General features: G+C 39.0%; 1 protein-coding gene and 1 long non-coding RNA gene across 5 annotated transcripts; one reads left to right on the forward strand and one right to left on the reverse strand.

Annotated features, from left to right (window-relative positions):
* Positions 1-662: 662 nt before the first annotated feature.
* Positions 663-17,910, reverse strand: MSMO1 (methylsterol monooxygenase 1). Of its 4 annotated transcripts, none has more exons than XM_066386964.1 (7): positions 17,785-17,910; positions 14,825-14,880; positions 12,515-12,800; positions 7,567-7,715; positions 6,313-6,439; positions 4,185-4,339; positions 663-1,767 (listed from the first exon to the last, which is right to left on the reverse strand). In XM_066386964.1, exons 3-7 carry the CDS (start codon positions 12,767-12,769, stop codon positions 1,575-1,577), a joined length of 879 nt encoding a protein of 292 aa, XP_066243061.1. In that variant the 5' UTR covers positions 12,770-12,800; positions 14,825-14,880; positions 17,785-17,910; the 3' UTR covers positions 663-1,574. The 4 variants fall into 4 exon arrangements, with proteins under 4 accessions (XP_066243061.1, XP_066243069.1, XP_066243084.1 ...); XM_066386972.1 differs by having other exon boundaries at positions 17,793-17,906; XM_066386987.1 differs by lacking the exon at positions 17,785-17,910 and adding an exon at positions 17,464-17,546.
* A 342-nt stretch (positions 17,911-18,252) lies between these two features.
* On the forward strand, positions 18,253-22,905 carry LOC136389147 (uncharacterized). The gene is made up of 4 exons (XR_010748277.1): positions 18,253-18,534; positions 18,656-18,696; positions 21,727-21,929; positions 22,782-22,905. It is a non-coding gene; the product is annotated as an uncharacterized lncRNA (long non-coding RNA).
* Positions 22,906-23,013: the final 108 nt, after the last annotated feature.

A 23,013-nucleotide genomic window follows, 5' to 3' on the forward strand; every position in this document is an offset into this window, starting at 1 on the left:
GAGGTTCAGGACTCTCCAGATATGAGGGAAGCCCTGGGTAAGGTGGACATAAATCTGAGAACAGTGGGATTTTGGGAAAGGGCACCTACTCAACTTTGCATACTTGATTCCCAGAAACATGGCATCTGGGCATATTCTTCCCCAAACAGAAATAGGAAGCTTCTTCTCTGGAGAATCTGAACCTGAATCCAACCTACAAAAAAAGAGTCTATTGAAATGACTGACTTCCTGCCTGACCATCTAAAATGGTGTCAGTCACATTTGCAAATTCTTTCCCTCCTCAGCAATGCAATTCATTTGAACTTGGAAATAGGAGTCACTTGAGTAACAGACACCTCTCTAATTAGGAGTTTCCTTTTAACAACAGAACTATTTTAGTTCCTGTTCAAAAAGAGAAATTGATCAGAAAATGGCTCCATATTTTAAAACAATTCAGTACTACCCACATATACTAAGTTAGAACTATCAATTCCAATTTGAACTAGAATCTTGATATTTGAGAATAAGTAAGCCCTAACAGATTTAGCACTATTCTTCCATACCTTTTCTAAGCAGAGGGAAGAGCTGCTTCAATACCCTCCACCAATATAGGTCAACACAATTCCCACCACAGGCGGCCTGATAGACACACACTGAAACTGTAAAAAAGTTTAGCCAATGAAGCACTTACAAAAAATTATTTCTTTTATTACAAAACAAAATCATTTAACAATTCCTGTGCTCTTCTTATACAAATAAAAGGTGATAGCTGATGTTCAAAACTGGAAATCAGGTAATCAGACAAAAAAAAAAAACACAACAAACACCACATTTATTTTAATAGCTCAAAGTGCAAACACAAGTCAGTTCACAAAGTTTTAAGATACAATGTTAAGTGTAATAAAAACTTGATTCTCAAAAATTAAGGGGTAAATAGCAGAAATAAAGCTTCATTTTAAGAAAATTTCAAGAAACATGAAAACCTTTAGACTAAAATATTCCACTTACATCAATTTAGAAAAACCCTAATTTATAGATGCCAGTAGTACATGGGAATCCAAAGAACTTCTCAAAAAAAACCACCCCAAACCGGTCAGCTCCAGACAAGATTAGAAATTCCTGGTGCTGGCTGGTCCTGATTTTACAGCCTCGTTCACTGTATTAATTGATGTCATTCAATCTATGATATTTTGATCTTTACGCGAACTCTAAAAAATGTTTAAAGTTCAATATGAAGCTAACATCCACTTATTAAGAGTTTTTAAAATGGTAACAATATATTTAAAAGATTTAAAGACCAATTTCAACTTCAGGCTTATGGTGTTACTGGGGGAAAAGATATAGATTAATACTTCCATTACTTAAAACCTTTCTGCAAGGTTAGCTACATGGCCTTCAAAATGTCCTGTCTTATTTCTACACATACAAAACTTGAATGGAAAGCTGAAAACATTCCCACTAGGAAGAGAAAGGTTGTTATATTTTTTTAATCACTCAGCAGACAAGATCCATTTATTGCTGTTCCCCAGATGCAATGTTAGCTACTAGTTTTAATTCAGGAAAATGTGTCTCTTCAGGAAGACTTTCATAAATATTCATTCATTTTTTTTCTCAGTCTTCATCTTTTCAGTATAGGCAATAAACTGAGAGTCTGTTCCAAAAAGTCTATCCCACCACGTAAATGTTGAAGCATAGTTTCCAACGAAGTTCATGTGGTGAAAATCGTGATGCCGAGAACCAGCATAGAAAGGGATGAGGTTTAAAGGGTTGAGAGGAATATAATAACCACTGAAAGAAAAAGAACAAAAGGTTATGAAGGAATAATTTGCATTTTCACTGACAGTCATATGTTTGTCAACTAATTTCAAACATTCCACTTTACCTAAGTCACTTTATTTCTAATGTACTGCTCACAAAAATTAGGGGATATTTCAAAATGAATGAAGTGATAAAATATCCCCTAATTTTTGTGAGCAGTATATACTGACTAAAGACAAAAACTTTACAGAAAATGGTGCATATTCCAAAAAACACGTTAAGAAATTAAAAAAACTTTTAAAAGGTCTATGGAAATTATATATTATACTATCAGGGGAAGAAAGAGGGGTTATAGTAATGAATGGAGTTTGCATGAATTATTTTCCTCTTCTGTTTTAGAGGCGCTTTCTCGCCACAGCCTCTAAAGCCTATATAATGCCATATGTCTTGGAGGAAAAGTTAGATGAAATTTGTATCAAACATTAGGAAGGTTAGATCTGAGAATCACTGTGGTGCAATTTCTTTTACTTTAATCAATGACAAGTCAGAATTAAATGTACTAGAATTAATTAAAATAACAGTGTGCTTTCTGTAGTTGGAGGAAAACATATGATGTTTAAAAGAATACCATTTAGAGTATCCTCCACTATTTCTAACATATACTGTATTTCCTCAGGTATAAGACGCTCCGATGTATAAGAGGCATCTTAATTTGGGGGCCCAAAATTTGAAGAAAAAAAAATTACATAAAGTTATTAAATTCAAGTTTTAGTCATCATAAAATTCATACAACTCCTCATCACTGTCAAAACTCCCATCCATTAGCTTGTTTTCAACAATGAGCGCAAAAACAAATGCGAGAAAGTGGGAAATGCAAGTAGAAATATCTACAACCACTGTATGAGACACACCCAGTTTTAGACCCCAAATTTTCGAAAGTGTGCATCTTATACATGGGGAAATACGGTAGCTATAATCAGAATTATACCAGTGGGAATCACCTCCAGCTCTCCCTCCCTTTAGAAAGCTGAGAGGGAAAGAGGGAGAAAAGAATAATCAAAGGAAAAAAAGAATGAAAGAAACATCACTTAGAATTTATCTACAGGAGAATATTCTCTGCCTAGAATCAGAAGCATTATCTAGCTACTTAAGTGCTTTAAAAATAATTCTTAGAATTTAATATTCTGCTTTCACAGGTATAGTAAAAGTTCCAAGTCAAAATGCAATGGACATATAATTTTAAAATAATGAAAACTTAGGCCGTTAGGCATTTTAGAAGGGATTACATATAAGTAATTTACCACAAAATATCTTCCAATCAACAGAAAAGAAGCAGGTAAAATATGCATAAATATTTCTTTTATTTTTAATGTTACTTTATTGATTTTTTTTTTTAAGAGAAAGAGATACAGGAACATCTATCTGTTCCTGTATGTGCCTTGGCTGGGGATCAAATTGGCAACCTCTGTGCTTTGAGACGATGCTCCAACCAACCAAGCTATCTGTCCAGGGCTCGTAAATATTTCAAGTAGTGATTTCATCAGTGCTGGGCAGTGAGACCAGAGATAATCTTATTCTGTGAGGACTAAATGATTCAATGTCTTTTTCAAGTAAAAGTTAGGCTTAGCTTCATTACAGAAGGGTAAAGGAATTGCTCTTCCTGAATTATGGTATTGAACCAGGTCTTTAAGAATAAAGTCCACAAATAGTTTCATTTGAACAGTGTTTCGGGAAGACCTAAGCAAGGTATGAAACCCAAGAGCCATATAAATGACTGATTTTACTACAGGAAAATTAAAAACTTCAGTACTAAAAAAGAACCATCAAGAGTTAAAATTCAAATGACAAACGAAGAGAAAATATCCAGAATATTTAACAAAGAATTAGAATATGTAACAAACAAAGCTTACACAAACCAATAGCTTTTGAGACAACATCTAACAGAAAAATGGGCAAAGAACATAAAAAGGTCATTTAAAAAAGAAAAAATACCACTGGTCCATTAGCACACAAAGCGACGCAGGGCCTCCCTAGGTCCCTGGAGAAATGCACACGGATCCAGCACTGAAAACTGCACCCGCTTACTGACAAAGATGAACAAGACTGTACTACCCAGGTGTGGGGCTTGTTGGGGGAGGGAAAACATTCTTCCATATTTCTGCTGGGAATGTAAACAGGGACCCTTCTGGAAGGCAGTTTTGAGGTACCTATTAAAATTTTATTTCATTTAACCAAAATAACTTATTCTCCCTGTAAAAATAACAGCCATAGACAGGTATATAAAAATACCTGTTATTTGAACTTTTATGCAACAATTATGCTCTCTTGATTTCTCAAAAATAGCAAGATTAACTTTTCCTGTTAGTTTATTTAGATATAAAGATAATCTTATGATCATGACAATAAATTTTAAGATACCTCATACCAGAACAGAAACTATAACTCACCTGTGGACATCAATAGTTTCCATCAAACGAATGGTCACCCACGCCCAGAGAAGAACTACATGATCACATAAAAGCACGATTCCAATGAAAAATCCAGTTCCAAGAATTAGGGTTTCCAGGGGGTGTGCATATTCAGCTTCCATTCCAAATGGAGCCTAAAATAAATAGTAAGAATTCCTTAATACATTGTGATGGTTAATTTTATGCATCAGCTTGGCCAGGCTATACTGCCCAGTGGCTTGGGCAATCAGTCTGGATATTGCTGTGAAAGTATTCTTTGTTTTTTCAGATGTGGCTAACATTTAAATCAGTACACTCTGAGAAAAGGAGATTACCCTTCAATATGCCACTAGGCTTCATCCAATAGTTGAAGGCCTTGAAAGCAAAGACTAACGTTTGAGAAGGCATTCTCAAGACTGCAACATAGAAGCCATGCCTGAATTTCCAGCCTCCTGCCCTGTAGAAGCCAGACCCAACTTGATAACATCAACTTGACCTCAGTTTCCAACCTTCAGACTTGCCAGCCCCCACAATCATATGACCCAATTCCTTAAAATAAATTTGTGTGTGTGTATGTGTATCCCTTACTCTTTCTTTTTTTTCTGGAGAACCATAATACATAGATATTCTAACTTATTTATGAATCTAGTTTTATAAAATTGTATTTCTATATGTAATGACAATATATTTAACCATACAGATGTAAACATTAAAAGTAATTCTCAGTAAAAAATATCTTTTAGTTCCTACCAAACATCAAAAGGTCAAATAAGGATGTCCTTAAAAATATCTTAATGTCTTTGATAGTTTAAGATAAAGGCACTGAATTGACTTGAACTCGAATTTTGGTTTATACATCTGAATTTGTTCTGCTAGGGAAGGGATGCTTGATTTAGAATCCCATGTAATCAGGATCAATGAAGAACATAGAACCAATCTGACAAATCTACATCAAAAGCAGTCTGATAAAAAGTTTCTAAGACTCATAAATACAGAGAACAAACTGCTAGTTGCCAGAGGGGAGGGGGTTAGGAAACTGGGTGAAAAAAATGAAGGGACTGAGAAGTACAGACTGGTAGTTACAGAATAGCCATGGCGTTATGAAGCACAGCATAGGGAATATACCCAATCACACTGTACTAATGATATGGTACCAGCTGGGCACTGGAAACATCAGGGAGGACACTTTGTGAAGTATGTGATTGTCTAACCACTGCTCAGTATACCAAAAACTAATACAAAATAATATTAAATGTAAACTATAATTAAAAATAATTTTTTTTAAATCAGTACTTTTGTGGGAGTCAGCAATGTGGTGGAAATGTTAAAACTAAGTTGATAACTGTTGTAGAAGTTTAAGGACTAAAGGTTTATTGGTTTGAAAGTTCCATTTAAACAACGTTAAAACCACTATAGTTTCTATCAAACTGCCAGTAATCAACTCTGTCAGGATAGTGCTCTAGCCACAAAGATGAGAGTCTGAACTATTTCATGTAATATTTTTCTTTCAGGTCTCAATTTGCCTCAAAATTAAGATACAAAAGAAAATCTTTAGAACTAGCTATGTGTGCGTAGGTGTGTAAGAAATGTTCTTAATAATCATACCAAAGGAAAAAGAAGTAAGTATCACCAATTATTTTAAATGCCCTGGAGATTAAAATTGACATTCTGCCTCTAATAGAAAAAAGAAATAGGGCCCTGGCCGGTTGGCTCAGCGGTAGAGCGTCGGCCTAGCGTGCGGAGGACCCGGGTTCGATTCCCGGCCAGGGCACACAGGAGAAGCGCCCATTTGCTTCTCCACCCCTCCGCCGCGCTTTCCTCTCTGTCTCTCTCTTCCCCTCCCGCAGCCAAGGCTCCATTGGAGCAAAGATGGCCCGGGCGCTGGGGATGGCTCTGTGGCCTCTGCCCCAGGCGCTAGAGTGGCTCTGGTCGCAATATGGCGACACCCAGGATGGGCAGAGCATCACCCCCTGGTGGGCAGAGCGTCGCCCCATGGTGGGCGTGCCGGGTGGATCCCGGTCGGGCGCATGCGGGAGTCTGTCTGACTGTCTCTCCCCGTTTCCAGCTTCAGAAAAATGAAAAAAAAAAAAAAAAGAAAAAAGAAAAAAGAAATAGAATTCTAACTTACCTGAAACTCATGATGAACTTTGTGAATATATTTATATATTTTTCTGTGGTGTAAGAGCCTATGTAGGAAATAGTGCCAGGTATCCTCTATCACCGCACAACCAAAGCATCTTGCCAAGAGCATGTACCTTTAAGAGGAAAATACTGTCGTGAGTATAAAACGCAGTCTAGACTTTTACTTGGGATCACTGCTTGAGACATTACATAAAAAACCAAGTATCTCAACACTGCTAGATACAAGGTGGTCATATGGTACCACCCAGAAGAAAAGTTGAATATATTGACCACTATATCAATTCCAACTTTTTTTTTCTTTGATTCACTCATAGGTATAAAATCAGAGTTAAGAAACAAAATTTAAAACCTCTAAAAAAAGAATAATATTGATGAAAAACTTGAATTAAGATTAATAATAGTCAGTGGTAGAGCGTTGGCCAATGTGTGAAAGTCCCGGGTTTGATTCCAGGCTAGGGCACTCAGGAGAAGCGCCCATCTGCTTCTCCAACCTTCCCCCTCTTCTTTCTATCTCGCTCCCCCTCCCCCCCCCCCCTGCAGCCAAGGCTCCATGGGAGCAAAGCTAGCCCGGGCACTGAGGATGGCTCCATGGCCTCTATCTCAGGCGCTAGAATGGCTCCGATTGCAGCAGGGCAACAGCCCAAATGAGCCGAGCACTGCCCCCTGGGGGGCATGCCGAGTGGATCCTGGTTGGGGCACATGCAGGAGTCTGTCTGTCTGCCCCCCCTTCTCACTTTGGAAAAATACAAAAATAAAAAGATTAATAATAGTAAAATCACTTTTTTCTGCCAAAGGTTAAATGTAAGTGCAATGGACAGAAAATATTCTGTTCACAAATAAACACATATACAGAAACTCTTCTATATGTTGAATATTATATATTATAAGGTACATATGTATATATTGATGTTTGTATTTAAGTCAGGAACACATAGTTGAATACAAATATTATTGAATACAAATACCTATGCTTAGAAAATATATATTTGTATCTAAATAGACACAATTTTTATAAACCTCACAAATGAGTCTCTCATTGTTTTCTAATATAAAGTATTACACTAAAATAGAGAAAGACCTAAAAATTGGACCATTTTAAATTTATCCTATGGTTTACATCTCTACATTTTATTTACTTCCAAAGTTTAGAACAAATATACATTAATCAAATGAAGGAAAAAGATAAACATTAAGGATATTTTAAGTGCTTAGCAAATCATGACTGATTTAATCTACATACCATCTTGGCATTCTTTCCCAACCATAAGGAATATTGAAATACTCTGTAAAATAGTAAGTTCCACAAATCAAAGGAAGCTGGATACAAAAGTGATTAAAGAGAAGTACTTTAAAGCATTTCCATTGGTTTTCCAATGTTTCTGTTTTATCCTATGGAGAAAAAGCACAAATACTTAGTATTATTCTGTTATCAGTAGGTTAGCCGGATATTCAGAAGTCCCTAATTTTTTACTGATGTTTAATGAGACCTTAATTCTATGTTACTTAATTCTGCTTTGTGAATTCTATATTCATTACCATGTTACAGTAACTAAGGCCCAGGAATCACAACATTCTCCCCTTCTAAATTCTTGACAACTACCATCATGAATTTAGAAGAAATCGTTAACAGAAAAAAACCCCGGCAAAACACAAACATAAGATCTCAAACCAAAGAAGCACCACAGAATGAATAGCTCTCCAGTCTTGCTGCCCAGAGGTCATTCATTTCTTTTATCAGAAATGTCAGAGAAGAAATGTGTTAGTGAAGATTACAAGCTGGATCTCCAACTCTTGAAGCAGTTGTCTCAGCAGCATTGGAGGCCTTCATTACACAGGTAAATCAATGCTCCCAAATATTTTGCAGTATTTATTCCTAGAAATTAGTGCATTTTTGTCCATATACAATAACAGAATTATAAACTCTCTGAGCTGAAGAACTTCAGAGATGTGTCTGGTGGTTCCCAAAGAACAGAGAGCTAGTACCCACAGTTCAGAGACTAAAGTCAAAATGAGCAAAGTGAGATAGATGAAGGTAGTTAAATGTTCATTTACACTGCATCAGAATACCAACTAGCTTAGCAAGCCATATTTAAAAAAGCTAAACTTACTCAATTTAAAGTGCTATCCTTATATAAGAAAAAATGTTTTGGGTTTTATAAAAAGATGGTGATAATAAATAAATAATTATTGCTTTTTGTTAAATGTTCTTACTTAAAAATTTAGAAATCTGGCCTGACCTGTGGTGGTGCAGTGGATAAAGTGTCGACCTGGAAATGCTGAGGTCGCCGGTTCGAAACCCTGGCCTTGCCTGGTCAAGGCACATATGGGAGTTGATGCTTCCAGCTCCTCCCTCCCTTCTCTCTCTCTGTCTCTCTCTCCTCTCTAAAATGAATAAATAAAATAAAAAAATAAAAATAAAAAGAAGTAATTAAAAAAAAATTTAGAAATCTGATGAAATTTCTTCAACTGAACCACACTATCTCAAGTATGGGAACTACCACAACAGAAGCCCAAAGAGGTTCACTACCTTACGCAGAATCACAGTTAGTAGCAGAACTGGGACTAAGATCTAGGCCTCCAGTGCTGTTCCTTAAATTCTTTAATAAGAGTAATCTTACTAAACCAAAAAAAAAAAAAAAAAAAAAAAAAAAAGGAAAAGCATTAAATAGAATCAATCCAAAGACAGGCAGTCTCTGATAACAGGGATACCACTAACACATAAAATGGGGAAATCAAATAATTTATAACTATCTTTTCTTTTTTGTATTTTTCTGAAGTGAGAAGCAGGGAGGCAGCGAGACAGACTCCGCCATGTGCCCAACCAGGATCCACCTGCATGCCCACTAGCAGGTGGTGCTTGGCCCCTCTGGGGCATTGCTCTGCTGCAATTGGAGCCATCCTCAGCGCCCAGGCCAACTTTGCTCCAATGGAGCCTTGGCTGCAGGAGGCGAAGAGACAGAGAGGAAGGAGAGGGGGAAGGGTGGAGAAGCAGATGGGCACTTCTTCTGTGTGCCCTGACCAGGAATCGAACCGGACACTTCCACACGCCAGGCCAACGCTCTACCACTGAGCCAACCAGCCAGGGCCTATCTTTCTATTTCTATTTTGAGCATTATCACTCTAATCCTCCAAAACTTTCAGTCTGTGATTAGGGACAAAATAAATGAGATTCTGGCTTGGGCCAGCAACGGCATGGCTTCCCACAGAGACTACGTTTAACACACTTTCAATATCCTTGCTAGAATCTGATTCCTATGAAGCGCAGAAATTAACACAAAAATTAGTCAGCTATAATTAATAAAGTCACATGCTATACTGTTTTAAGTGTACACAAATTAGTTTAAAAGATGTTAATCAAAACTCATACCTAGAGTAACAGCCAAGTTTACCATTTTACTTTTATATATAACTGCATCCTCATATGAAGGAATACCATTATTAGGCCATAGACTTGAGAAAAAATGTTTTTGATAGATGATAGCTAGATAGAGATACACCTTTAAGGAAAATTCCTAAAGAATTATTGAGACCTTGTAAAATGAAATGGTACCTACAATGTCTACTTTATTACTAGCTTATGCCTATAAATTTCCCCCATCAGTATGCATGTGCATTAACTGTGCACTCTCTACTCTCTTTGAAAGCAGACAGTCTTTAGTGCTATCTCATCACCAACAGCAACTTCTGCCTGTACCCACAATGTTGCAGGGTATCTGCCTTCAAAATTCATAAACCTGTAATTACTTGCAGTGACTTCTTTACTTGTTTTTAAATCCCTATATATTATAAAAACTTGTACTGATTTACCATTACAATTTATTTTTGTATCAACAAGTTCAAAGCAAAACCTTTAATAGGTTGTAAAACTCAAAGGAAGACATGCAGTGGATAGTCTTGAAACCACACTACCCAGCCCTTTAATCTGTTTATAAATAACTACAAGTAACTATGTAGGTAATTGCTTGTCCTTTCTTTCGCAGTAACTATGTAGGTGATTGCTTGTCCTTTCTTTCGCAGTAACTATGTAGGTGATTGCTTGTCCTTTCTTTCGCAGTAACTATGTAAATGACTGCTTGTCCTTTCTTTCGCAGTAACTATGTAGGTGACTGCTTGTCCTTTCTTTCGCAGTAACTATGTAGGTGATTGCTTGTCCTTTCTTTCGCAGTAACTATGTAGGTGATTGCTTGTCCTTTCTTTCGCAGTAACTATGTAAATGACTGCTTGTCCTTTCTTTCGCAGTAACTATGTAGGTGATTGCTTGTCCTTTCTTTCGCAGTAACTATGTAGGTGATTGCTTGTCCTTTCTTTCGCAGTAACTATGTAGGTGATTGCTTGTCCTTTCTTTCGCAGTAACTATGTAGGTGATTGCTTGTCCTTTCTTTAGCAGTAACTATGTAAATGACTGCTTGTCCTTTCTTTCACAGTAACTATGTAGATGACTGCTTGTCCTTCATGATACTATACTTTATTTTCAAACCACTCATACAACACTGACTTAAAAAAAGATCCCCCTCTCTTTGAAAAGCTTAACACCTCTGACCAATGATTTGACCACAGAGGGCAGAGGACAAGAATACTCTGGTCTGGCCAACTATACAATGAATCAGCCATATAAGCAAATCAGTGGGTGACACAGGGCAGCCTAAATCAACCCAAACACGTATGAGAATTTAAGACACCCAAACGGAATTGTCCCTTTCAAGGCAGTGCCTTTTATGCAAAGCATTTTAGAACTTGTGTCCTTAATTTAGGGTAACAGGATACTCTCTTTTGGGCCTCATTCTTTTATTCCCTCCCCCTTTCCCCTTTGTCTTTCCCTCCTTTGGCTTGGAAGTCCAAGGCACCTGACCCTCTGTGCACTATCCCCAGAGAAGATCAGTCCTGGCTTCAAGGGAGGCTCACTGGGAGAGAGCCGAGATTGTGAGAGAGGAAGTGTGTCCTGACTGCCACACGCCAGAGACTTAGTGCAAATTAGTCTCCATAGATGAACACTCAAGATGTCTACTTTCTGCCAAGGCTGTGTGTACTCGAGCTTGGTTTGGCATGACTTTTAGAATAGTAAACAGTAAGCATTAGAAACCACCACGGCTGCACCAGCTGCGATAAATCCTCTCTCTCAAATAAGCTAGTCCAGATTCTTTCCTGGGAGCTATCAAACTCCTAGTAGAGGTCACTATTTTCCCTATGTTCAAACTAAGAGGCACTGCACAAACCTCTATACTTTGTCATGCATAGTGGGCTGTCAAAGAACATTTAGTGCTCTGAAAAAAACACCTAGGAAAAAGGAGCATCGTCAGGAGCTGAACTGAACTACAATAATAGTACCCACAAAACCCCATAACTTTCCTTTCCAATTAGTTTAAAAATTAAACTTACAAACCCAAATTAGAGAAACATCACATCTACTTAAAGCAAACTTAACAAATTATTCTTGAAACATTATCAATAATGATCAAAGAGTGTGCTATCCAATACTGTAGCAACTAGCAGCAAGTGACTACTGAATACTGTAAATATGGCTAATCTAAATTGAGATGGGCTAAAATTAGTGTAAAATACACACTGGATTTTAAAGACATGATGAAAATAACATAAAATGCCTCATTAAAGACGTTTGTTTTTGTTTTCTTAAGTGAGAAAAGGAAAGAGAGAAACAGACAGGAAGGGAGATGGAAAGCATCAATTCTTCGATCCAGCACCTTAGTTGTTCATTGATTGCTTTCTCATATGTGCCTTGAGGCTCAAGCTAACAACCACAGGATCATGTCAATGATCATGCTCAAGCAGGTGACCCCACGCTCAAGCTAGTGAGCCTGTGCTCAGGCCAGCGGACCTTGGGGTTTTGAACCTGGGTCCTTAGCATCCCAGGTTGACACTACTACTGCACTACCACTGGTCTGGCTCTCATTAAGTACTTTTTAATTCTGATTAAGTACTTCAATTCTGATTACTTGTTGAAATGGTAACAGTGAAGATTTACTGTGTTAAGTAAAATATATTATAAAATTAATTTTCCTATTTCTTTTAACCTTTTTATGTATTCTACTAGAAAATTTAAAGTTACATATGTGGCTTAATTATATTTCTGTTGACAGCCCTTACACAAAGTCTCTCAAAACAAAGTAACAATTACTCTAAAAATATACAACACTAATGATAATATTCCATTGAGAGTCCATCATACTCACCTTTTGAATTTTGTACTTTTTCATGTAAGGTATAAACTGAAACAAAAATCCAGGTAGAGAGAACAAGAAATAAATGGCCTCGTGAACTATCAGAGATCCCCATGTTGCAATCTGAAACTTTGTATAATTGTCCAACATATAGTTCCAGGCATTCTTAAGTGGTTCTTGCAGAGGATTCTCGGGTAAAAGTGAATCTACATACTCCACAGCCAAGGATGCGGAACTAAAGATGCTGACACTCTCGTTTGTTGCCATTTTTCAAATCTCTGAACAGGGCTTTATAGTTCTGTAAACATAAATAAGTACATAAATAAATAGGCAAGAATGCAAGCTAAACAAAGAAATAGTTTTAAAATACATCTTTGATCATTTTAAAAATAAAAATTACTGAAGGAGCACCAATATCTCAAGTCTTAAACATGTAGTTAAAAAAATTTACTGGGTATTATCACTGCATCCATTTGTAGATTCTAATTTTAAAGCCACATGTTAACTTTCAAGAGCAGGATCAAAGAGAACAGTGGATAAAGAATTTCATGCTATCCTTAAGAGACTTTTCAGTGTGGTCTCCAAGGAAAAACTTATCATTTCAATGAGCAATAATGAAGTTTAAAAGTGTCTCTTAACACAAAAAAAACTTGCAAAGAAAGAGCCTGCCAAATATGACTACATAAAAATTAAATACTTCTGACTGGGGATGGAAAAAATAATTAAAAATAAAGTCAAAAATTAAATGAAAAACTGGAAAAATATTTCTAATACTTATGACAGAGGACTACAAAGTGTGCTGTGGGAAAAGCCTAAAAACCCAACAGTAGAATGACAAAGGCCAGTCATACTTGATTCACAGAAAAATAAATGCAAATGCTCACTAAACAAATAAGCAGTTCAATTTGACTCATTAATAAAACACACCCTAAAACAAGTCTTTATGTTCCACCCAATATTAGTAAGGATAACAGTTTGGAGAAACAGGTATCGTCATACATTGTTGATGGGGCAGAAAGGGGGGTGGAGAAGGGGGGTGGGTCGGGGTGAGGAAGAAATTAGTACTTCTTCAAGGGGAAAAAAAATCACAGTATCTATCACAATTCAAAATAAATATGCCTTTTGACCCAGTAATTTTCTCACTGAAGTAAGTGTACAAAGACAGATACATCAAGACTAAGAAGAAAGCACTGATTACAAAACAATGATTAGAAACAATCAACTAATTAGAAAACAAAGAAGAAGAAATATAAAAGTAAACAGAAAATCACAAGAAATGAGTTAATAAATTCTAAGTCCTTCCACAGAAAATTACACAGACACCCATACAGATACACACACACATACACACACACACACACACACAGAGGGAGAAAATGCACGGAAGGATACACAGGAAACAATTTAGAGAGGTGTTTAGGAAAAGGGATCAAGAGGTAAGGGGGTCTGTGTGCACGCCCATATGCACACACAGTGAGGGGTTGTTATGAATGAGAGGAGAAAATTTTACTTATGTTATACCTTCTTACAATTTTTTTCATGAGCATGTTTTACCTATATAATAAATGAGTATAAGATACCAAATCAGAAAATACAGAAACTTATGAAGAATCTCTCCTAAAAATGTTCGCTGCTGCTTCTGATCTATGAATTACAATGGATTGACCACTCAAAAAACAAGTATTTGAAGCCTCAAAAGCAATGCTTCCCCTACTTCAATTTACCTGTTAAACCATTCCTCATAGAGAGTAATATTGGGCAGCTTAGCCAACTTCCTCAGGTCTAAATTTGCTTTGCATCCTTATTCTTTTGTCTGACTAATTCTCAAATGAGTCACACCATGGAGACTACGTAAGGTGTTACATCTGTGCATCCTCAAAATGTCTCTTCACTCACTACTCATGCTCGTCTCTAAGACTGAGTAGGCCTGTGTTCTTACCTTACCTCATTGACAACTGTCCATTATTCACTTTACTTTTCTTACCTCTTCTTTCCCTCTTCACTGAGTCTATCCTCCCTCAAGTTTAAAAACATAAGTCAAGTCTTCCCCTCCGGAAGAAAGCTTTTCTAACCTCTATCACCTGCCCCCCAAGCCACTGTCCCATTTCTCTTTCTTTGAACCAACCAACTTCTTTCTCTAAGAGATCAATATAAAGCCTGACTGCTTAACTCGCACCCACACAACTCACTCAACTACCTGCAATCTACCTTCCCATTCACACGATCTTCAAAGATTTTCTAAATTACAAAGTAAGTTATCCCTATCCTCACCTTTCATGAGATCATTAACAAATTTGATAATGTTAAACCAAAACCACTTACCAGCTGTGTGACCTTGAGCAAGTTATTTAACTTCTCGGAACTTCAGTTTTTATCATCTGCAAAATATAAAGAACAATAGTAACTAGATCAGGGGTCGGGAACCTATGGCTCACGAGCCAGATGTGGCTCTTTTGATAGCTGCATCTGGCTTGCAGACACATCTTTAATAACAAAAATAATAACGTTAAAAATATAAAACATTCTTATGTATTACAATCCATTCATTTCCTACCGCTCATGTTCATGGTTGCGGGTGGCTGGAGCCAATCACAGCTGTCCTCCAGGAAAACACCAAATTTTTATTGGATAATGCGTAATGTACACGGGTCGTTGTATGGTTCTCATGGAATTACATTTTAAAATATGTGGCATTCATGGCTCTCTCAGCCAAAAAGGTTCCCGACTCCTGCACTAGATAGTGGGAATCTTTTCCCAATGTCAAATCACCACTATGTACACTTTAAATATCTTATAGTTTTATCTGTCAATTATACCTCAGTAATACTGAAAAAGATAAAAAGAGTTAACAACAGTTTTTCCAATGAGTCCAAGAAAAAATGTATATGAAGCATTTAACACAGGACCTGACACACAGAATTCTAAGAAGCTAACAACTATTGAGCATTTTCTATGTGCCAGGAACTGGATTCTAAGTGTGCTACATGCTCTCTCTGCTATAGACTTTAGTCCTTACCACACTTTCACGAGATAGGTACTTTTTAAAAATATACATTTCATAACCTCAACCAACATAGGTTCTTCTATTTTTTTATTATTTTTTTATTTATTTTTATTTTTTTACAGGGACAGAGGGAGAGTCAGAGAGAGGGATAGATAGGGACAGACAGATAGAAACGGAGAGAGATGAGAATCATCAATCATCAGTTTTTCGTTGCAACACCTTAGTTGTTCATTGATTGCTTTTTCACATGTGCCTTGACCGTGGGGCTACAGCAGACCAAGCAACCCCTTGCTCGAGCCAGCGACCTTGGGTCCAAGCTGGTGAGCTTTTTGCTTAAGCCAGATGAGCCTGCGCTCAAGCTGGTGACCTCCAGGTCTCGAACCTGGGTCCTCCATATCACAGTCTGACGCTCTATCCACTGCGCCACTGCCTGGTCAGGCAAGGTAGGTACTTTTATTATCCCCATTTTCTAAATGAAAAACTCAGGTTTAGAAAGAGCACACAACTTTCCCAAGTTACAAAAATGCTAAGGGGGAAGTCTATGCTCTCAGCCATTATGCTATACTTTAATCATAAATACTAACGCACACAATAAATATTATAGTAAGAGAAGAACAATTCCTACAGTTTGCCCAAGACTCCGGAAAAAGTATTCTATACCTTTTCATATTTTCTATTTACTCTCCAGTAACTACACTCAGCTTTCTATTCTCATCACCACACTGAATTTACTCTTACTAAAATCACTAAGGACTTCCTAACTGCCAAATCCAACAAACATTCTTTTGCATTTATTTTACTTAGCCAATCTGAAAGATTTGATACTTCTCTCCTTGAAATACTTTCCTTCTTTGGTTCCTGTACCTCACATGAATTCACTCTTGACCTAATCTGTGCTACCAGCTGCAGCCACCATGCTAGCTAGCTTCTGCCCTCACCCGACTTCAAAAAACATAAAATCCAGAAGGAATACAAAGAAGCAACCAGACTATCAAAAAAGTATGTAATGAGAACAATAAAGGGTTGGAAACAGAGTGCTTTGAGAACAAAGAGGACCAGAAAGAAATCCTAGAGAAAGAAACTATCTAAACTGGACCTGGAACATGATGGGAGAAAACCAGATTAAAAGAGAGTAAAGTAGGGTGTGGTGGGAGGAATACAAGGATGTTGTGAGTAGAGGGGACTTCAGATCTAAAGACTCAACCAGGACATGAGAAAGGATACAGTACTCTCTAATTTAGTATGTCTGTGGTAAAGCTATTAAGAAATAAAGACCTCACAGTTGAAGCTAGAGTTTGCCAATGATGCTGTCTTTACTTTTTTTCTAGTAATCTGGCAATTCCAGATTACCTTGGGTGTTCTTAACTATTTCCTGTTTTTAAAATCTGTTTAATGTTCACAATCTGTATTTCCAGCCCTCTCCCCTAAACTCCGGGTTCTAATTATCTACTGGCTAGCTCCAATTAGTTCAGAAGCACATAAAACTCAACATGCCCAAAAGTTCACCAACTGCTCCTCACAATCCTGCCCAAATACTCCCTACCTCCTTTAATACCTAATTTTGTGAACTGCACTTTCTCCTTAGACATCTTTAAGGAATGTTTTCAGTCTCTCCTACCTCTGCTAACTTGGTAGCCTTCCAACTCTCAATGGAGATACACCTGGTTTAATGAAGATTCAGGACTTGACTCTCCATACACAAGGGAGGGAAATGGGCAAATTGCTGCCAATTGAACAAAAGCAAAAAGTAGAAAATAAAGAGGGGGGGAAGGCAAAGCAGTGAATTTTCTTCTGTTTTTCTCCTCCACGGACAACCTGATTTAAACACCTGCTGCCTAGTCTCTGCCCGCGGACACAGCATCCCCTTGCCGGCCCTGTCCTCCTCTAACTCCTACCCATCCTTCAGAAGCCTCCCCTTAGACGCCCCTCCCAACACCACTACCCCCACCGCACATACACAATAGATCTGATCTCCCCTGTAACGCTCCTCTTTTGTAAAACTTTCATCACTCTATCATCCTGTGCTGTAACTATCGTCCAATACGTCCAGCGTCCAGATGGCTGTAAATTTAAAAGACAAGAAACAAGCCCGGACCCAGTCCCATCACTAAAGAATGCACAGCCTTTTCCCTCCCGCCGCTCGCCGTCCTCACGCTGGGTAAGGGTGCCCCCATCCGGCCCCGAGCGCACATCCACGCCCGACCCCGCTCCCCTGAACCCCGCCGCCCTCAATCCTGCGGAGCTCGGGGCCGAAGCCCGCACGCTGCCCCTTCCTCACCTACGAACCTGTCCTCCGGCCCCTTCACCGGGACGCTCGGACGGAGACTACCGCTCACCGTAACACAAAAACTAAGCCAGGTGACGCGACCTGGGAACCCACTTCTCTTGGCTCGAGGGAGATGAAGCCGGCTTCTTCTGTTGTTATTGGCTTACGAGGGCTCCCGCCCCGCCTTCTCGGCTCTGTGATTGGTCTGTGTGGCGCCGTGAGACTTGCACAACCGAATCACCGGCGGTGCCAGCCATTGGCTCCCCGGATGGAGTGAGGATAGTGAGACCGAGACGACCAGTCAGTGATTGGTTCCGCAGCGCACCTGGGGGCGGGGCAGCGAGATGGAGCGTGATGTCGTGACGGGGCGCGGACGGATCCCTCTACGCTGTGCGTGAGGAGTCAGTGGCCTTGGAGAAACTTGGGTTCTTCTTGGACTTTGGCTGGCACAGGCACCAGCACCATCGAGGGAAAAAAAAAAAGAGTACCAGGGTACATACAGCCCGTGCTTTTAAGATGTAGACCTGGGAGCACATACATGGTCAAAACCCGGGGAGATAATAGTATGAGTTTTAAAATCTGTTCTGATGGTCTTTGTTTACGTGCAGACAGACAGCCTTCCTCTGGTCTACCCTGGATGTAGGTCATTCTCCTGTGCTCCAGCAGTGGTGGGGTTCGCGGGTTCCCACCGGTTGGGCAGGACCGATATTGTTCCGCAAACCCATTGTAAAAATGGCACTTGTAATCAGAGTTCTCTCCAAGGTGGGTACCTGGGAGTTGCCCGGTGTGGAAACCACAAATTTACACCCCTTACTCCTTTTTAATGTTCATCTGTGCAACAGCGTATTCTAAGCACTCGTGGTAATGTTCATTCCGTCCATAGGTGAAGAGTTGCAAGTGAGGACACCAATCAAGAAGCAATATGTAAATATCTTAAATAACAGATATTTTATTGTATTTTGTCAGGTATTATTTTTTCATTACTATTTTAAACCATAACAATCTAGTTTTCTGTACCTTTTTTTTTTATGTAAGTATTAAATGCATGTAATAATAAACTACGTTTCAGCCCTGGCGGCCTAGCTCAGCAGTAGAGTCCGCCGGTGTGTAGAGGTCCCAGGTTCCATCCCAGTGAGGGCACACAGGAGAAGCGCCCATCTGCTTCTCCACCCTTCCCCCTCTCCTTCCTCTCTGTCTCTCTCTTCCCCTCCCGCAGCCAAGGCTCCATTGAAGCAAAGTTGGCCCAGGTGCTAAGGATGGCTCCATGGCCTCCACCTCAGGCACCAGAATGGCTCCGGTTGCTCCCAACGCCCAAGATGGGCAAAGCATCGCCCCCTGGTGGGCATGCCAGGTGAATCCCGGTTTGGTGCATGCAGGAGTCTCTCTGCCTCCCCGCTTCTGACTTCAGAAAAGTACAAATAATAATAATAAAAAACTACCTTTCAGTATAAATATTTTCAGTACTTAAAATGGTCATTAGGGCCTAGAACTGGTTGTTAAATTATTTGAATCTCACCACTGGTCCCCAGCCCAAGTATCATAAACCCCTAAATATGAAAGATGGAGAATTTCAAACACAGCCTATCTGCTGCAACAATCCAGAGTGAGTTACTGTTACCCCCATCTGGCGGGTGAGAAAGCCCATCTCAGGTTTGGAAAGTGATCTGACAGCAACCAGTGGCTGCTCCTGTCCCTGGAGGTTGCCATCCCTGCATAGGACAGCAAGCTCCAGGGGAGGGGGCAGGGGGTTGGAATACTTTTAATTTTGTCTACAGCTCTAGCCTCATCTCAGCCTTCTCTCAATTCTAAAATACTGCATTCTAGGGTATAACAGTAGTGTGCAGATGGTGTGATAGATCTGAACTTAAACTTTCACTTCAAGAGTGCCTTCTTAAAATTCGCACAAGGACACCATTTGGGCTGTATATAGAATTACAGTATAATAAAATAATGTTCCTCTCCCAGTATGGTCAAACTGGCTCTTCTGCCTGAAATAACCATCTCCTCTGCTACCCCTTAATCCAGGTACCATCTACTTGAGGAAGTTCTCTCTTGAGAGATGTCTGTCCTTAGGTACAGTGACCTCTAATCACTCTTTTTACTGCCCCGTGTCTAAAAGCCACATTCTCTGTAAAGTTCCACTACAGAACGGCCACATCAAATGAAGAGAAACGGGATCTGTCCCTCAGGTGATCAGCAGAGCCCTGTTTTTAGGAGGCCTATGCATAGGGAAGGCGAGTCCTGGTGGACACTGTGCTGCACCAACTTGGTCCCCTGCTTCAGGACTCAAGTACATGTGCAGTTGCTGATTGTTAGCAAAGAGTCACCTATCCCCATGGCCACACCCCCTTTCTGGGCCAGCCTGAGTCCAGTGATAGGCTGGTTGAAGTTGGAGTATCGAGGCCCAGCCCCTCCCCCCCAGTTCAGGACTACTGCTCAAGGCCAGTCCAGCTCCACACTCCCCCCACCATTGACTGGGGTTGTGGGTACAATTGCACTGCCGCTCACTTTTCCCTGTGCCCAAACCTCGTGCCCTTTGTCAAGTAGTGTTAAAAGCATGCACTGTGGAGTCAGACTTACCAGGCTTTGTCACTTAGCAGTATACTCCTGAATAAGATACTTCTCAAAGTCTTACCTAATTTTCAGTAAAACAGCTATTATAGTACCTACATTTCAATTATTGTGTTATGACAATTAAATATGATCATGTACTAAGGCCCTTTGCGCCGTATCTGGAATACAAGAAGTGCTCAGTAAATGCTGCTGATTATTTCTGGCTTAGACTCCTACCACAGTAGATACATTTTCTAAATCAGAGCAGGTATATGTATGGGGAGGGGTCAAATTACTTTAAGTCTTGGAGATTGAGAGCTGAGAGGAAATAGAGATATGGCAGCTCAACTCACTTATTTCCCTACAATGAAGAAATAGGAGGTTCAGAAACAACCATAGAGGTAATTTACTGAGGGTCCTCTATTTCGAACACATTAATATACATATCTTTCAGACTCCACAATAAATTTTTGACATAGATACTAGTGTTACTTTACAGAAGACAAAATAAGGGACAGAGGTTAAGTAATGTGTTTCAAGTTACAATAAACAGGTGATACAGAGTGAAATGTGGAGTCGGAGTTATCTGATTCCTGTACCCATGTACTTTCCAATAGGTCACACGGCTTTGTTTTTCCCTTAAGAGTCCTGAAGCCAGGATTAGAAATTTAGAATCTTGATTCAAAGTGTGACTCTGTTCTTCCCTATAGACTGCTCTCAAAAATGAGACAGTGGCAGCCATACAGGTCAGTAGGAGGTAAAGTAAGAGTCTTATTAGCAAATCTCTATGTAAGATTACACTATCCTTTTACCTAATAAAATAAGTCTCACACAAACATTAAGTTGAGATGATAAATATCTGGGTGCTCATGTTATCTATTCAATATAAAGGATGATAATGAACAGCAGGGATCATAGGCCAGAGTTCATAAACAATGAGATGAGAGCTGAAAGTATCCTGGCAGCATACACACTACCCACTATAACCCTCTCCACCACTGCTTTCAGCCAAGTTTCTTCATGATGCAGGTACTTGGATCTAGCCTTGAACTCTGCTCAAATCCGGTGCTGTTTCCTTGCCAGGATGTCTAAGACAACTCTTTGCTTTAACTTCTGACCTCTTTTTGTGTGCAGTAACAGAAGTCAGGAATGCTTTTAAATACCTTTAAAACAAAAACAAACCTAAGCTGTTTCAAACTGGAAAGACACAGGCTGGTGCAGGGCAAGGGGGTATATTCGTAGCTGCTGAAATCATAGAATCCAGCTAATGACAAGTCTTAGCAAACTATTTTATCCTATAGCTATTAAAGCTTGAAAGAAAAAGAGGTATTTGACATGCTTAGTATTTGAGACTTTGGTACCTGAATGGATCCTATTTTAAGAAAACCTTAAATTTTTTAGCTACATCTTTGGTTCACGGAGAGTTGTATGGCACATTCATTCATGTTTTGGAAGTGATCAGGAAAGATAACACCGGACACTTTTCTCAGTGTGCCTATCAAACAGCTAGCAGGGCTCCAAGTTCATCAGATCCTCAACATGTCTGCTGATATCAATGGACATGCCTGGAGCCACACGACAGGAGAAGTTCATGTTTTCATAAGGTGAGCGTAGGCGTTTTTCATTTTCTGATTACATTCTTCACATTTCCACATACAGTGGAAAAGTCAACAAAATATTAAATGTGGTTCCATGTTAATTGAAAATAAATTAGCGGTTACCTAGGGCTGCTGGTTTGGGGGTAAATAGGGAGTAAGCACTGAGGAGTATGGGGTTTCTCGGAGGGATGATGAAATGTTCTAAAATCAACTGTGGTCGCAGTTCTGGAATACACCAAAACCACTGAACTGTACACCTTAAATGGATGAACTGTATGGTATGTGAATTATATCTCAATAAAGCTATTGTAATTTTTTTTAATGGCCCAAATAAAAAAATTAGAGGAAAAATTTAATGTACTGTAGTTGAGGTGGTAAGGATTATGAGTGATCAAATTCTACTTTCCTGTATTTTCCAGTTATGGTGTGTGTATTACTTTTATAAGGAGAAAATAAACCTGTTTTAAAAGCAAAAAACAAAAAAAAGATATAACCTCAGATAATTAGTTGACCTGCTGAATTATTTAGTATTATCTAAGTGGTACTGAAATTTTTATGTGGAAAATGAAGATCTGGGTCTTGGCATACTTGATATTGGTTTGTGAATATCTGAAACAATTGATCAACAGGTTATTTCTTGTGGTCTCAGGTCAGTAACAGAGGAGAGAATTTTTGCATTCTTGTCAATTGTGCTAGGTTCTAGTTCAGACTGTGTAGGTGTGCTTAAAGGTGAGGGAGCTTTGGAACAGTTGTAATTAAGTTCCTTTGGGGGTTAGAATATGTTCTGTGAAGCACTCCTCTCTTCCTACTCCAAACACCTCTGTAATTGACTGAATGTTAATGTCTCCCCAAATTTAGGCATAATCCCCAAGGCAACAGTATGAGGAAGTGGGATCCCATGAATGGGATTAGTGCTCTTATGAAAGTGACCACAGAGAGACCCATCAGCCGTGTGAAGCAGTGAAAAGGCAGTCTATGAAACAGGAAGCAGGTTCTCACTAGACACTGAATCTGCTGGTCCTTGATCCTGAAATTCTCAGCTTCCAAAAACTGTGAGAAATAAAATTTGTGTTGTTATATAAAAAATAAA

The sequence above is a fragment of the Saccopteryx leptura genome, chromosome 1 (genome assembly GCF_036850995.1).
Source record: "Saccopteryx leptura isolate mSacLep1 chromosome 1, mSacLep1_pri_phased_curated, whole genome shotgun sequence".
In the NCBI taxonomy this organism is placed as follows: domain Eukaryota; kingdom Metazoa; phylum Chordata; class Mammalia; order Chiroptera; family Emballonuridae; genus Saccopteryx; species Saccopteryx leptura.